The following is a 16,963-nucleotide window of genomic DNA, read 5'->3' as shown; positions in this document are numbered from 1 at the left end:
GGAATTCTCGCCTGCCTTAGCCAGGCCCACCAAGGCAGTACCAACAAGAGGCTGCAAGAGTCTTGGCGTTTCTGTGCTTGAGCTCCCCCTAGTTTTGACATGGCTGCACTGACCAAAGTCTTAGATCACAACACACAATTCCCTCTGAATACAAAAAACAATGGGTACAAAACGCCCAGACTGCAAGCATTAGAATAAGTACTGAATTCTTCAATGCCCAGACACCAATAAACATCCATAATCATCAAGAACATCCAGGAAAACATGAAGACCTCACCAAATGAACTAAATAAGGCACCACTGTCCAATCCCAGAGTGATGGAGATTAATCTCTTGGTATACCTCAAGGCTATGAAGATAATTATCTTATGATTTTGTTTACAAGTATCATATTTTACTTTGTATATTGAGCTGTATGATCCATCTTAGATTTTTCTCTGTGTGTGTTCACTGCAATGTTAGAACAAGTTGTTGTCTCCCTACAGATGTTCAATTATTTGACTTTTTTTTTTCTACTAAATTGTCATGAAAGTTTTGTTGTTAAATTAATATACTGGGTACAGAGAGGACTTATGAACTCTTGTTCTATTTGTCCACACTGCTTTAATTAATACTACACTGTCTAAATTAATACCATACTATGCTAATTAAAAAATATTTACTTTAATCCTTGAAAGCTGATATTATCACTTTACCTACTGTGTTCTTCCGTTCAAAGATTGTGCTTTTGACTCCATAGTTCAATCTAGTAATAAAGACATTTTAAATTTTTTCAGTATATTTACTCAATTTATAAATATCAATATCTCTACATGAATTTGGAGTCTTAAATTTCTCTCAGGATTTTTCTTTTGATTTTCAGTATGAAAAAATTTTATATCTTTTGTTAGATCTTACCTAAATGTTTGATGTTTTATGCTATTTTTTCTTTTATTTCATTTTTAAAGTGTTTATGTTTGATATATAGAAATACAATTTTTGCATTTTTTACTTATATACAACTTTTTCAGATTCACTTAAAATTCTAGTACATTGCTTGCAGATTCCTTAGGGTACACAATGAATAACATTTTGTAATTAATAACATTTTCCATTATTTGTTTCTTTTCCAAAATTAATACCTTTAAGTTATTTTTCATGTCTTCTGGAAGTGTGCAGAAAATGTTCAAATAGAAGTGATGTTTCTTTTTCTGACCCCGGGAAGAGTTCAATTTTTTAACTATTAAGTATGATTTAGCTGAAGGACTTTTGTAGATACTCTTCATCAGATTAAGTAAATTTACTTTTATTTTATAGTTTCATGATCATTTTTGCAATGAATTACTACTTAATTATAACAAGTGTCCTTTCTACCTCCTTGAGAAAATTCTTTTTCTCCTTTATTTTGGTAATGTGGTGAATTAATTGATTTTCAAACATCAAACTCATTCCTATAAAAAACCCACATTGGTCACCAAATTCTGTTTCTGTTAGTTCTTACTGTGTCACAACCACCCCACTCTCTCGGGCCTACAGAGGAATGACACAATGTAAGTTTTCAAGGATAATCATAAAGTCTTTCTTGATGCTCTGACTGAAGGGGCTCTCCTCAGCTGGGGGTTATGATTAAAGGGGAGTGGACAAAATGCCCATAAGTTATACATAATATTTCCATTTCTTGTTGGTCACATTTTGGTCAAAAAATTAGAGGAGCTCTAATACTTTGAACTCATTTCAAGGGGGCCACCACTGAGTCCGGGCCTCAATTAGCAGGTCTAACTTACTATTGTTGCCTCTCCCCAGCACTTGGGCTTACATAATTAATCCCGGATCTGGGTGAATACACCCATGTAAATAAATTTGCACTCATAGCCTTATATTTCATCCCACTTGGTCTTACACCCATTTGTTTCCTTCTCTAATTTGGTTTTGAGTCTCTCCAGAGCATGGGCACAAGCTCAAGCCCTGCCTTGCTCTGGCTGCAAGGTATACATGTGAAACTTACTAAATGTAGAATATAAATGTCTGAACACAATAACTAAGAAAATGCCAGGAAGGCTATGTTAACCAGTGTGATGAAAATATGTCAAATGGTTTATAAAACCGGTGTATAGTGCCCCATGATTGCATTAATGTACACAGCTATGATTTAATAATAAATAAAGACAGAAAGAAGACAGGTGAACGGCCTACAGACACATGAAAAATGCTCATAACCCTTAATCACCACAGAAATGCAAATCAAAACTACTTCAGATATCATCTAACTCCAGTAAGATTAGCCCACATCACAAAATCCCAAAACCAGAGATGTTGGCGTGGATGTAGAGAGAAGGTAACACTTCTACATTGCTGGTGGGAATGCAAACTAATACGTTCCTTTTGGAAAGAAGTTTGGAGAACACTTAGAGAACTAAAAATAGACCTGCCATTTGATCCAACAATTCCTCTACAAGGTATATATCCAGAAGACCAAAAAGCACATTAAAACAAAGATATTTGTACCAGAATGTTTATTGCAGTCCAATTTATGATTGCTAAGTCATGGAAGAAGCCTAAGTGCACATTGACTGATGAATGGATCAATAAATTGTGGTATACCTGATACCAAAACCAGGAAAAGACCCAAATAAAAAGGAGAATTTCAGACCAATCTCACTCATGAATATAGATGCAAAAATTCTGAACAAAATCCTAGCCAATAGAATACAGCTTATCATCAAAAAAGTCATTCATCATGATCAAGTAGGCTTCATCCCAGGGATGCAAGGCTGGTTTAACATACGCAAGTCCATAAACGTTATCCACTATATTAACAGAGGCAAAAATAAAGATCACAATAGATGCAGAAAAAGCATTTGATAAAATCCAGCATCCTTTTCTAATTATAACACTGAAGAGTATAGGCATAGGAGGCACATTTCTAAAACTGATTGAAGCTATCTATGACAAACCCACAGCCAATATTTTACTGAATAGAGTAAAACTGAAAGCTTTTCCTCTTAGAACTGGAACCAAACAAGGTTGTCCTCTGTCACCTTTACTATTCAACATAGTGCTCAAAGTTCTAGCCAATACAATTAGGCAAGACAAGGAAATAAAGGGAATCCAAATGGGAGCAGAGGAGGTCAAACACTCTCTTTGTTGACAACATGATCTTATACTTAGAGAACCCCAAAGACTCAACCACAAGACTCCTAGAAGTCATCAAAAAATACAGTAATGTTTCAGGATATAAAATCAATGTCCACAAGTCAGTAGCCTTTGTATACACCAATAACAGTCAAGATAAGAAGCTAATTAAGGACACAACTCCCTTCACCATAGTTTCAAAGAAAATGAAATACCTAGGAATATACCTAATGAAGGAGGTGAAGGACCTCTATAAAGAAAACTATGAAATCCTCAGAAAGGAAATAGCAGAGGATATTAACAAATGGAAGAACATACCATGCTCATGGATGGGAAGAATCAGCATTGTTAAAATGTCTATACTTCCCAAAGCAATCTACCTATTCAATGCCATTCCTATCAAAATACCAACATCGTACTTTCAAGATTTGGAGAAAATGATTCTGTGTTTTGTATGGAACCGAAAAAAACCCCGTAAGGCTAAGGCAGTTCTTAGTAACAAAAATAAAGCTGGGGGCATCAGCATACCAGATTTTAGTCTGTACTACAAAGCCACAGTGGTCAAGACAGCATGGTACTGGCACAAAAACAGAGACATAGACACTTGGAATCGAATTGAAAACCAAGAAATGAAACTAACATCTTACAACCACCTAATCTTCGATAAACCAAACAAGAACATACCCTGGGGGAAAGACTCCCTATTCAATAAATGGTGTTAGGAGAACTGGATGTCTACATGTAAAAGACTGAAACTGGACCCACACCTTTTCCCACTCACAAAAATTGATTCAAGATGGATAAAGGACTTAAATTTAAGGCATGAAACAATAAAAATCCTCCAAGAAAGCATAGGAAAAACACTGGAAGATATTGGCCTGGGGAAAGACTTCATGAAGAAGACTGCCATGGCAATTGCAACAACAACAAAAATAAACAAATGGGACTTCATTAAACTGAAAAGCTTCTGTACAGCTAAGGACACAATAACCAAAGCAAAGAGACAACCTACACAATGAGAAAGGATATTTCCATATTTTCAATCAGACAAAAGCTTGATAACTAGGATCTATACAGAACTCAAATTAATCTGCATGAAAAAAGCCAACAATCCCATATATCAATGGGAAAGAGACATGAATAGAACCTTCTCTAAAGAAAACAGATGAATGGCTAACAAACACATGAAAAAATGTTCATCATCCCTATCTATTAGAGAAATGCAAATCAAAACCACCCTGAGATATCATCTAACCCCAGTGAGAATGGCCCACATCACAAAATCTCAAAACTGCAGATGCTGGCATGGATGTGGAGAGAAGGGAACACTTTTACACTGCTGGTGAGACTGCAAACTAGTACAACCTTTCTGGAAGGAAGAATGGAGAAACCTCAAAGCACTCAAGCTAGACCTCCCATTTGATCCTGCAATCCCATTACTGGGCATCTACCCAGAAGGAAAGAAATCCTTTTATCATAAGGACACTTGTACTAGACTGTTTATTGCAGCTCAATTTACAATCGCCAAAATGTGGAAACAGCCTAAATACCCACCAACCCAGGAATGGATTAACAAGCTGTGGTATATGTATACCATGGAATACTATTCAGCTATAAAAAAATGGAGACTTTACATCCTTCGTATTAACCTGGATGGAAGTGGAAGACATTATTCTTAGTAAAGCATCACAAGAATGGAGAAGCATGAATCCTATGTACTCAATTTTGATATGAGGACAATTAATGACAATTATGGTTATGGGGGGGAAGCAGAAAGAGGGACGGAGGGAGGGGGGTGGGGTCTTGGTGTGTGTCACACTTTATGGGGGCAAGACATGATTGCAAGAGGGACTTTACCTAACAATTGCAATCAGTGTAACTGGCTTATTGTACCCTCAATGAATCCCCAACAATAAAAAAAAAAGAAGAAGACTGCCATGGCAATTGCAACAACAATAAAAATAAACAAATGGGACTTAATTAAACTGAAAAGCTTCTGTACAGCTAAGGAGACAACAACCAAAGCAAATAGACAACCTACACAGTGGGAAAGGATATTTGAATATTAGGAATCAGAAAAAAGCTTGATAACTAGAATCTATAGAGAACTCAAATTAATGTACATGACAAAAGCCAACAATCCTATATATCAAGGGGCAAGAGATGAATAAAACCTTTTCTAAAGAAGACAGACAAATGGCTAACAAACATACGAAAATCTGCTCATCATCCCTATTTATTAGAGAAATGCAAATCAAAACCACTCTAAGATACCATCTAACCCCAGTGAGAATGGCCCACATCACAAAATCTCAAAACTGCAGATGCTGGCCTGGATGTGGAGAGAAGGAAACACTTTTACACTGCCAGTGGGACTGCAAACTAATACAACCTTTTTGGAAGGAAGTATGAAGGACCTTCAAAGAACTCAAGCTAAACATCCCATTTGATCCTGCAATCCCATTACTGGGCATCTACCCAGAAGGAAAAAAATCCTTTTATCATAAGGACATTTGCACTAGCCTGTTTGCTGCAGCTCAATTTACAATCACCAAAATGTGGAAACAGCCCAAATGCCCACCAACCCAGGAATGGATTAACAAGCTGTGGTATACATACACCATGGAATACTATTCAGCCATTAAAAAAATGGAGACTTTACATCCTTTGTATTAATCTGGATGGAAGTGGAACAGATTATTCTTAGTAAAGCATCACAAGAATGGAGAAGCATGAATCCTATGTACTCAATTGTGATATGATGACAATTATGACAATTAATGACACAGTGGGATGGAGAAGGGGAGAGCAGAAAGAGAAAGAAGGAGGGAGGAGTGGGGAAAAGGAAGAGCAGAGAGAGGGAAGGATGGAGGGGGGTGAGGTCTTGGTATGTGACACACCTTTTGGGGTCAAGAACAATTGTAAGAGGGACTTTACCTAACAAATGCAAACAGTATAACCTGGTTTCTTGTATCTTCAGTGAATCCCCAACATTAAAAGTAAAAAAGAGGGATATGTATGTGTGTGCAAGTGTATTTCAAACTTAATATTTGTATTTCTTTTGAGACAGAGTCTCACTCTGTCATCCCTGGGTAGAGTGCTGTGGCATTATAGGTCACAGCAACTTCAAACTCTTGGATGTAAGTGATCCTCTTGCTTCAGCCTCCCAAGTGGTTGGGACTACAGGCACCTGCCACAATGCCCAGCTATCTTTTTAGAGACAGGGTCTCACTCTTGCTCAGGCTGGTCTCAAACTCCTGAGCTCAAGTGATCCACCCACCTCAACCTCCCAGAGTGCTAGGATTATAGGTTTTAGCCACCGCTCCTGGCCAATATTTGCATTTTTTAATCCAATAAAGTTATTCACAGGAATTAATCACAGGGAAATAATTGCATAAATCTGGAAAGACAGCTCTGTAAGAATATTCATCACTATGTTGCTATTGCAAAACAATTAAAAACAACCACATAAATTATGGCTTAAATGTTTAATGTTACCATCAAAGCAGATATAGTAAGGATTTAGTCTTCGCCATGTAAAATATTGCATTGCATAATGTGTAGAATAAACAAAAATCAGATCACAGAACAGTATAGTTCTACTAAACTATAAGCATGTCACACATGCATAAAATCGCTGGAAGAATAAACACAACATTCTTAAGAGTTGTTATCTCTGAATAATGGATTTTTGGTGCAGTGAAGAAACACTTGGATTTTTATTTCATACTTAACAAAATAATATTGCCTGAATGTTTCCACTTTCAGGTATAACATTTCTGAATGATTTTAAAATAAATATATTTACATCTGGGAAGACAAAGAAAAAAGTCCCCAAGGAAATACAACTTCCCCACTTGTTAAAGAAACCCCTTTGATCTTGGGGGACAGGAATAACACAGGAGGGAGCAATGCTAAGGCCTGGGAACCCTTTCAAGTGATTGATAAGATTTGCTGGGGCAGAATTTAGTGTTCATGGGGTATACAGGGTGGTGGGAACAGTAGTGATGATACTCCCAAAATATTTTCTGATGTATTCAGACCCAGGAAAAAATGCACTTACACTATTATGACTGATCATTAAATGTGATGAACTATGGAGAGACAATCTTGCCCCAGGCCCTTATGGTGCCAGTACATCCAAAATTTCTCAGATCACAGAGCAGTGGATGAGTGGAAATGCTACAACTATAATCCATATCCCTGCTTTTTGTTCACAAGAATTTTGCCCTTTGAGGGAAATGCACTGTCTTGAATCCCAAAGTATGTGGAGACCCATGAGTATCATAGTTCATTCCTGTCCTTTACATGAAATTGGCAGGCAGGCCCCAAAGCCAAGGAGGCTGAGGACTTTGAGGGCCTGATAGGTTTTGAAGGGTGAACTCTCAGCATGCACTCCTTCCTCTCTTGCTCCCATCTGTCAGTCCTACTTTCTGTCCTATGATCATCTCCTATCCAGAAGAAGCTGAAGACAAGTACCCCAACTACTTATATCATTATACCTTTGAAAAAAGTAAGCTCTATTTTTTTTCCTGGTAGGAAGGGTGAGGCCAAACAATGACATCAAAGGCACAGAAACTATTTATTGTTAACCCACGTTCACACACTGATGGGAGGTGATTCCACAGTGTGAATTTTATTCTCCTCTCCTACCTCTTCTCATTCTTCATGTATTCTACATCTATTTTTCTCTAATTTGCATTCCTGAGGCGTCTTGTTGGATGTCCCTACTTCTCCCATCCTGTCTCATCTCACATTTTCTCATCATGTCCTTTCCCTCTCTGTCATCCTTCCTTCCTACCCAGTTTGCTCACATCCTGTCCCACCCATCCTTGTGTTCTCACATTTTATTCGCATTGCTCTACTCCAATCCTGTCCTGTCTCCCACTCTCATATCTTCACTTTCTCAAATCACAGAGATTCTAAACTCCATGGGGACAGTCTTAGGAATGATAAAGCAGAGGGACAGTAGAATTGTCCAGGCAGCGTAAATAGCCTCAGAAATGAATGGACTGAGGGCTAGATGAACATCAGGGGGAGATACCCTGAGTTGGAGCTGTGCTGATGTACTAATAACATAAAGTAGGAAAGAGGGACTTCCAAAGCTTGAATAGTTAGAAATACGATAATAAAAAAGAGGAGAGAATGGGTGAAGGGCTCTTCTACAACTTGAACTTTACCTTGGAAGTGAGAATATTGTAATGTAAAAATTGGTACCCTCGTATTAATTTGAAAAACCAAAGAGAATAGGTAAAGGGAGGAAAGGGTGTGGTGTGGTGTATACTTGGTCAACACATTCAGGAAGTGGAACAGAAGAGCAATTCAAGTAGTGATAACAATACACATTTAAAGACAAGTTTTAACATAACACCTTTGTGTGCTTTAAATTAACTAATCAACTCAGTCAGTGAATGAGAGAGAGAGAGATCAATTTTCTTCCAGGAACTACATTTAGAGGTATGTATTTTCCAAGAAAGAAGCTTTGGGAGGAAAAGGCTATATTGGGCACTCTACAATGAAAATTCTAAGGACCTAATTGGAGTATAAATAGTTACTCTTTCAAAGGCTTTAACATGTGTGTGTGAGGAAGGTGACATTAAATAAGAGAAAAAGACATGCCAGGGGATGGAGCTGGAACATGCCTTTCTTGACTTAAGATACATCATGCATGCACTCATGTAGTTTTATTTAATGGACTGTTTTCCTCTCTAGACACATTCTGTTCCCTACTTACATCATTATATCTTCAGAATTCCTATGTGATAATGCATAGGAGAAACTTATTTTTTTTGAAGGTGAAAGGCAAACAGTTGAACGTAATAATTTTTGGCACTGGGCTGGTGGCTTACAAAAATAAAAAAACGTTCCACACTCAGATCTGGAGAGATTCTCCCCACTACAAGAAAACTTTGTATTGATATTCTTAGTTACTTAAGCTATGATTTTTTTTTTTTTTTTTGAGACAGAGTCTCAAGCTGTTGCCCTGGGTAGAGTGCTGTGGTGTCACAGCTCACAGCAACCTCAAACTCTTGGGCTTAAGCGATTCTCTTGCCTCAGCCTCAATGTGCACCTGCCACAATGCCTGGCTATTTTGGTTGCAGTTGTCATTGTTGCTTGGCAGGACCAGGCTAGATGCGAACCTGCCAGCTTCAGTGTATGTGGCTGGTGCCCTAGATGTTTGAGCTACAGGCGCCAAGCCTACTTAAGCTATGATTAACCAAATGACCCTTCCCCATGAAACGTTGTTTCCCAAGCATACAGGATTATAAGGCTTCAACTCTACCCAGAAAATGGACATAGCCAAAAAAACCAAGGCAGCCACTTGCCCAGGAGGCTTGCTTATGTGGCAGAACCTAACCTCACATCCTCCATCTTTGTTTTCTCTATAGCACTTACCACCATATGATGTATGGTATGGGATGCTTATTTATTTTGTTCACTTTTGCAGCATGTGAGTTGTATGAGTAGAGAAATTTTGTCTATTGCCTTCGTCAATGCCCTATAACACTGACTGGATCACAGGATAATTCAATAAGTCTGTGTTGAATGAATAAATTAATGAATTATGCAGGGTGTCCCTGTATGACAAAAACAGAGCACTGATCTTCAGGCATCAGGAGACAGGGAAAAAATGGGTGTGGACTTATATTACAGGTTACTGCCTTCATGGGAAATTTTCCTCCATCCAGAAAAGGCAGGAAGGAGAGACCTCATCCCCTCTCAGATAGGGTCACAGTAGAAGTGATTCACCTCATTAGGACCACAGAAGTTGAGAGTAGTTAAGGCAAGAGTGTGGGTCAGGGCATTGGTGAAGGCAGAAGTCCAGGATACAGCCACCAATATCATCTGAACTGTCTGGCTCATGTGCATGCTATAGGTGAGGGGCCAGCAAATGGCCTCCCCATGAGTATCTTCCACAGAGCAGCCTGAACATCAGTGTTTCTAAGGCTATAGATAAGTGGGTTCAGCATGGGGTTGATAACAGTGTTGAAAACTCCAACCCCTTTATCCTTGTCTGAAGCTTCCTCTGAACCCAGACGCATGTAGTTGAAGATACCCGTCCCATAGAAAAGGAAAACCACAGTGAGGTGGGAGCCACATGTGGAGAGGGCTTTCTTCCTGCCCTCTGCTGAGCGTATTTGTAGAACCGCAGCTGCCACATGGATGTAAGAGGTGATGATGAGAACCACAGGTGCACCTACCATTAAAAACCCCAAAGCAAAGAGCAGCAGCTCATTGAGTTGAGTGCTGGAACAGGAGAGCTGGAAGAGCTGTGGGAGGTCACAGTAGAAGTGATTCACCTTGTTAGGACCACAGAAGTTGAGAGTAGTTAAGGCAAGAGTGTGGGTCAGGGCATTGGTGAAGGCACAAGCCCAGGACACAGCCACCAACATCCTCTGGACTCTCTGGCTCATACGGGTGCCATAGGTGAGGGGCCGGCAGATGGCCAAGAATCGGTCATAGGCCATGGCAGTCAAAAGGAAGCAGTCCATCCCAGCCAGAAGGTGGAAGAAGAAGAGTTGAGTAAGGCAGGCATTATAGGAAATTGCACGCTTGTGGGATAAGAGATGACCCAACATTGCAGGAACAGTGACACTGATACACCCAACATCCAGCACTGATAGATTCCCCAGGAAGAAGTACATGGGGGTGTGGAGTTTGGGCTCCTGAAAGATGGCAGCCAGAATGCTGAGGTTGCCCCCGACAGTGACCAGGTAGGCAAAGAGGAAGAGCACAAAGACAACTGGCCACAGCTCCAGTGACTCCACCAAGCCCAGCAGAATGAACTCAGCAACCGCCGTTTTGTTGGTCCCAGCTTCTGGCTCCATGAGTTACTGTCGGGAAATGTCCCAGCAGGGGAAGTATCAGTCCATTCATTCACTTACTCAAAACAAACATCTTAAGTCATTTTTGCTCAAAGTCCCATGGTGAGTTCCCAGTGTCTAGGTGAATATTTCCCCTGAACCCTGCCATACCTCACTCACTAACCTCCACCACCTCAGTGCTTTTACCCTGCTCTTAGTTGAGATGCCCAATGCCACCACCATATTTTCCCTCCCTTCTTTTGCTACCTGAATGGGTTACAATACTTTGAAAAATAAATTAAGATTCAAGATCTTATGTATAACATGAGGACTCTGGTCAATAAAGAATACAAGGTCTGCCAATTAAGTTCACAAACTCATCCTAGAAAAACTGCTTTCAAGGATGGACTAGACCCTGGCATCAGTGAATAGCCTTCCCAGGAGAGTATCCCAAAGGTGACCAATGAGGCATATAGTACTTTTTCTAGAATGAGTTCATGAATGTAATTGGCAGACCTCATATTCAGGGTTTTGCTGAATGTATAGAGTATACCTGCTCTTGACACTGGGTAAATGTGAGGTGACGGATATGTTGATTTGTTTCCCTGTAGTAATCATTTTACTACATTTATTTCTCTCATTACATCATGTTCTATACCTGAAATATACATAATAAAATTTGCTAAAAAAGAAGTCTTCCTCTTTGAATGTAGCAAGATTGAGGTCGAATTTCCTCATTGTTCTCTGAGAGATGAGCCAAAACCAATAAGTAGATTTCAAAACAGAAATCCTAACAAACTAGAAAGCATTTACAAATAACCCAGGTTTAAAGCATTCTGGCAGTAAGTGAAATCAAGGGCAAGAATCATAGAGATTGACACCCATGATTGAGGGTGTCAGAAAGACCATATGAGTATGTTTCTCCAAGATGAGAGACTATACTCTGAGGCGTACATTAAAATCCCTTGTTCAGTAAATGGTGCTATCATTGTTACTTAAGCCCTCATACTGGACTTTGAATAACATCTTAATTTAAAATTATATATTCTGTGTATATGGTTAGTGCCTTCTCTCTAAAATCAAAGTTGGAAGCAGGCCCTGTATTGCAGCAAAAGGATGTCTCCAATGGAAGGGTTTCTCAGTAACCATCATCACAGGTGAGGTCTCTGTTGTGTGTATTCAGGCCACAGGGAAACAATAGAGGGGATACCACATGGATGAGAACTTGGATGTAGGGGTCTTCAAGATGTCCTTAAAATTCCAAGAGCACACGTTTTGGGGGAGGGCAGAAATCATCCACAGGCCTGATTATCACTGATAAACCTGGTAACTAAAAAATGCTTTGCAAGTGGACAGCTCACTGGCTGGATAACAGCTTTTTACATATGATACATTGAAAAAATCTCACTACTCCCATTTCCCCACATTTTAACACAAACATTAGACTATTACCCTCTGATTCTCCACCTCCTTGCTTATGCTGTTTCTGCTGCCTGCAGTGATTTCCCTCCAACAACAGATGCCTCAGTATTTCAAGACTTCTAGAAAATACTGGCTGAATTAATTGTTCTTTGAAAATTTCCCACCTCTCTCTCTCACTCTCTTCTTTTCTATCATCACAAAATATTTTTTTAAACTTAATGACTCTTTACCTTCTAGCTCAGTCAGTTCTTTCCTACTTCACTGTGACTTGAGGACCGACACATGTTTCATTCATTTTTTTCAATAGCAATAGTCATCATAATGTTATACACATAGTATTAATCATAACCCAATATTTTGTAAATACATGGATGATTTCAGAGAAAGAGAGTATTAGTATGAGCTAGAGTTGTCATGGAAGACTTTCAGGACACAGTGGAATTTGGGCTACATTTTCTGGATTAGTAGCTTTAGGGGAGCCATGGAGTTAAGGGCCTGGTGCATGGTTGTGGCAGGAATTCCTTTGTGTTCATAGACAAGTGGGTCATGTACCAATCCGTGGGCTAATAGGCTTTTCACCTAAACCTCCCCAAACAATTAGACCCTCACAGAGAAGCACACCATGGCCAAGGGCAGAGGAGCCAGGAAACAGCTGCTGCCAACTCTCAGAGGCTAGAGATGCAGCTCACTTAAAACCTGGGATTATGAGACGGCCTCAGGTCACCTGAGAATCCCATCCAGAGGGTGTGGCAGGGTCAGCACCAGGCCCACTGAGGAACCCTCCTGCATTGTTACTCTCCAGGCTCTCCTTGCTAAGCTGTGACAGGTCCCTATGCTGGAACTCTAACCCATCCCATCATGCTTCCAGTGATGAAAGCGCTTACCAAGGCCTTGGCTGAAGTAAAGATCCTCAGGTGGTGATGCCACGGACCTGGGCAGTGAGCTGGACTGCATGGGTTCCCCCACACTCCGTAGCATAGACCAGGCTTCACCCGAGAGGGGGCATGGGCCGTAAGGAGCCAAGACCTCTGACTTATAGTCCCAGCTCTCTCCCTAAATAGTTTCCCTTTCAGGGGTACCCCTGCACCGTGCATAAAGTCAGGCTCATTAAGCCCCATCTCTGTTTTGGAAGAGCAGAGGAAGGACTCATGAGAATACTTACCCTGGAAGGGGCCTAGAATCCAGAGAGTGTTGTTCAGGAAACACAGTGAGGAGTTGTGCAGACCCCGTTATTCACACAGAAGGCAAGTAAGTAGCTTTGTATTAGAAATGAGAGAACAGGCTGGTATCCTTTCTGTCAGGGTGTAAACCTTTGGAGAACTCAGAAATTAGCCCGCCCAGGACAGAGAATTCTGTGGGAAGAGACAGATGGAAAGTGAAACCTCTCAACCCTCCATGGATGGAAACCGCGGCTCACACTTTCTGGTATTTAGACCTTTTCACAGAAAGCTCCATCTCTGATGCTGGCTTCATGGGCAGGTGGTTATAGCAGGTGAGGCAGCTCCACTTCCTGGTGGGTGACTGAGGCCTTGAGGACTTGCGCATATCCTCAAAGTCCCCCGGAAGGGAGAGGTGCAGGTGGGGACTAGATACGGGTTTCCTAAAGCAGAGATTTTCTTTCCTAGATGTAAACCCAGGGGAGTTGAGGAGAGACAGCTAATTTATGAATTTGCCTTGGAGGTACAGATGAGGAAGAGAGCCCAGGGGAAGAGGGAGGAGCCTTCTTCAGCCAGCATCCTGACTCGTCCTCAGGAATAAGGTGCTCTCTCTCTGGGGGCCTTGTTAGTGGGACGATTGGGACAATGTCTCTGAGATCCTATAATGATTCTGGAAGTGGTGATAGAGGAGTTATGTCATGACCAAAGAACTCTCAGGAAGTTGCTTACCAACAGGATATGGTAAGTCAAGCCCACAGAAATTGAGAGCCTTGGTGGAAGCCACAGATTAATAGTGGTGGTAAAGTTGAGGGTTGTGTTCCTAGAACTCTCATTCCCCCTAATAACTGATCACCCAACATCCCCTCCCCCAAGACAGAGTGCTCTTTCTCCCACCAGGGAAATCTGGGTGCTATAGGAAAAGCATTATAGACAGACCTGCTCTTCTGGTTTTTAGTGGTTTGACTTTGTATAATAAGCTGCTGAACCCTCTTCAGCCTCAGTTTCCTCATCTATGAAATGAGCATATATCCTCCACCAGAGAACATTGCCATGAACATTAAATTGAAGTAGAATTCATTAAGCTGCCAATGGAGGTTTGACAATTCATTTACATATGCATTGCTAACATTTATGAGTGCTTGTTATGTTCCTGGCAATGCACAAGGAACTTTACTAGCCTGAAGGCCCTATAGACCCTCACAACAATTCTAAGAAGTAGGCTGTAGCAGACATCAGATGTTGTGACTGATTTCAGCCATGGCTGGTGGGACAGTTCTCTGCAGGCTTCTGTCACTGCAAGTGACAGTGTAGCCTCTTCCCGGGATCCTCTGATGGGAGAATACTGGGCGAGCTTACTCTGTCTGAGCATATGTGGACCTCAGCAGTGCAGAGGGCAACTTGACAGTGGGGAATGGAGACAAGTGGATTAGTTACGCCACCTCCATCTTCACACAATTCTGGGGGGAGAGCATTCCATAAGCTCTTATTTAATCACGTCTCCGCTGTCCATAGCAAGGACTGTGGAATGCATACCTCAATAAGGGACAAGTCTTCTTCTCTGTCTCACTCTGTTCATAAATCAGTCCTCCTCCCTCAGACCACTTCCCAATTAATAACCTCACTGTTGCTTCATGAGACTTCCCAGTTAAACCACACACACGTCTTGTCTTATACCCTATTGTGGCGTGAACCCACTAAGACATTTGATTTTGGGACAGCTCCAGAAAGCAGATGCTCCATTTCAGGAGGAATCCTGAAACTGGACCATTCACCACTCTGGGGTAAGTGAGGATGGTTATAACCCCTGGGTGTGGTAGCATCATACTTGCTCAGACTTGCTTGTGAATGATTAGGATGAGGCACAGGTGGAAAGGAAAAGGCAGGGTTAAATGTCAGCTGTATTGCATTAATATTATTAGCACTGTAGTAACTATAAGTATTGTGGAGTGTTGAGAATATGGATGGCTTTTGTTAAGTTTCTTGGTAGCCTATTAGAAACTGAGAAATGGGTCCATGTTATCCAAGAGCAAACAGTTCAAGTCGTGTGTGAAAGCTGGAAATCTTCCATGGTGACATTTAACGAGAGATTGATCTTCAACAGCCATAGATGCCCAGTGCTGAGAATCAGGCCCAGGGCTGGATTGTAATGGTGGAGAAGCTACCATGAGGGGTGGACATGTTGTTTGGGCCTTTCTCCAATGTCGAATTCTGAGTCCTGGTGGGAACCGAGGGGGGGTCCTGATACCTGGGATGGGAATGTTTGAGGGGATGAGAATGAGAACTTTGAAGCCCTAGACTCTCTTGAATCCACTTGCCAGGGAACTATCTTTCCCCTTTGTTTGAGAAAGAAACCTCCTTTTACCTAAAGGCCACAAAAACACATGCTATAGAGCAGAAGTCTCACAGGATGGTTCTTGTCCTCCTTGAGAACATCACCCACTTCCCTCACTACCTCCAAAATAATTAAGATGGGGTGTCATCACAGTGTGAGAGAGGAAATCCCATTTATCAGTCAAGAGGGAATAATTTACTCACTGCATGGAATTGCTCTACCTGGCTGTGGTAGGTGGAGTAGTGGCCCTCAAAGATACCCAGCCATTTCCTGGAAGACACTTCCTATGGTGAAGGACACTTTAAAGTTAGAGATGTTGAACTGGGAATATTATCCTGGATCAGCTGGGCGGGGCCTAAGTGTAATCACTAATGTCCTCATTAAGAAAGCTATAAAGGGTTATTTGACAAAGAAGAGAAGGCCGCGTGATGATGGAAATGGAGGTTGGAGTGTGGTAGCCACAGCCACAGAAGGCCAACAGCTACTAGAAGCTGGAGGAGACAAGGAATGGATTCTCCTTTGAAGGCTCCAGGAATAACCAGCCCTGCTGACACTTTGAAGTTAGCTCCATAGGATGCATTGCTGACTTTGCCTCTTCAAGCCATGAAAGAAGTTTCTGTTGTTTTAAGTCAGCCACAGTACGGCAGCAGTAGGGAAATAATTCACCAGCTAACACATCTTGGAAGGAACTAGCAGTTCCTCTAGTTCATGGAGGAGCAAATGTGGGAGTGGATCCTGAGGACCGAGGGTGCCAGGTAGAAGGTAAAGGTGGATAAGCAAGTTAACTGTCATGGGGGCACTTTTTCATGACTCAACACTTAACATCCCAGTAAGGACTTCTGGAATTGGTCCTAATAAACTGCTGAGATATCTCCTTGAAGCTTGGGCGAGATGATGGTGGAGATTTAAGCTTTGCCTTCCAAGATTATTGAGGAAGGTGTCAAAGGCTCAGGGGCATAGAAATGTTACATGAGATCAGAGGAATCACTGCTGGATTAAGTTCCCTGGGAAGGTCTAGGGGCCACTGCCTTAAATAAGGAGATAAGAAATGCACTGGTGAGGGAAAAGGTCATCCCTGAGAAACTCAGTGTCTGCTGTCCTATGCAGCCATAAATCCCTATGGTTTCGACTTGCCT

At 41.2% G+C, this 16,963-nt stretch overlaps 1 protein-coding gene across 1 annotated transcript; it reads right to left on the bottom strand.

Annotated features, from left to right (window-relative positions):
- Positions 1 to 9,971: 9,971 nt before the first annotated feature.
- LOC128571053 (olfactory receptor 3A2) lies at positions 9,972 to 10,952 on the bottom strand. The gene has a single exon (XM_053570730.1). It carries the CDS (start codon positions 10,938 to 10,940, stop codon positions 9,972 to 9,974), a length of 969 nt encoding a protein of 322 aa, XP_053426705.1. The 5' UTR covers positions 10,941 to 10,952.
- Positions 10,953 to 16,963: the final 6,011 nt, after the last annotated feature.

This window comes from Nycticebus coucang, chromosome 18, assembly GCF_027406575.1.
Source record: "Nycticebus coucang isolate mNycCou1 chromosome 18, mNycCou1.pri, whole genome shotgun sequence".
In the NCBI taxonomy this organism is placed as follows: domain Eukaryota; kingdom Metazoa; phylum Chordata; class Mammalia; order Primates; family Lorisidae; genus Nycticebus; species Nycticebus coucang.
Note: the sequence above shows the minus strand (reverse complement) of the source record. Positions and strands in the feature narration are given on the sequence as shown.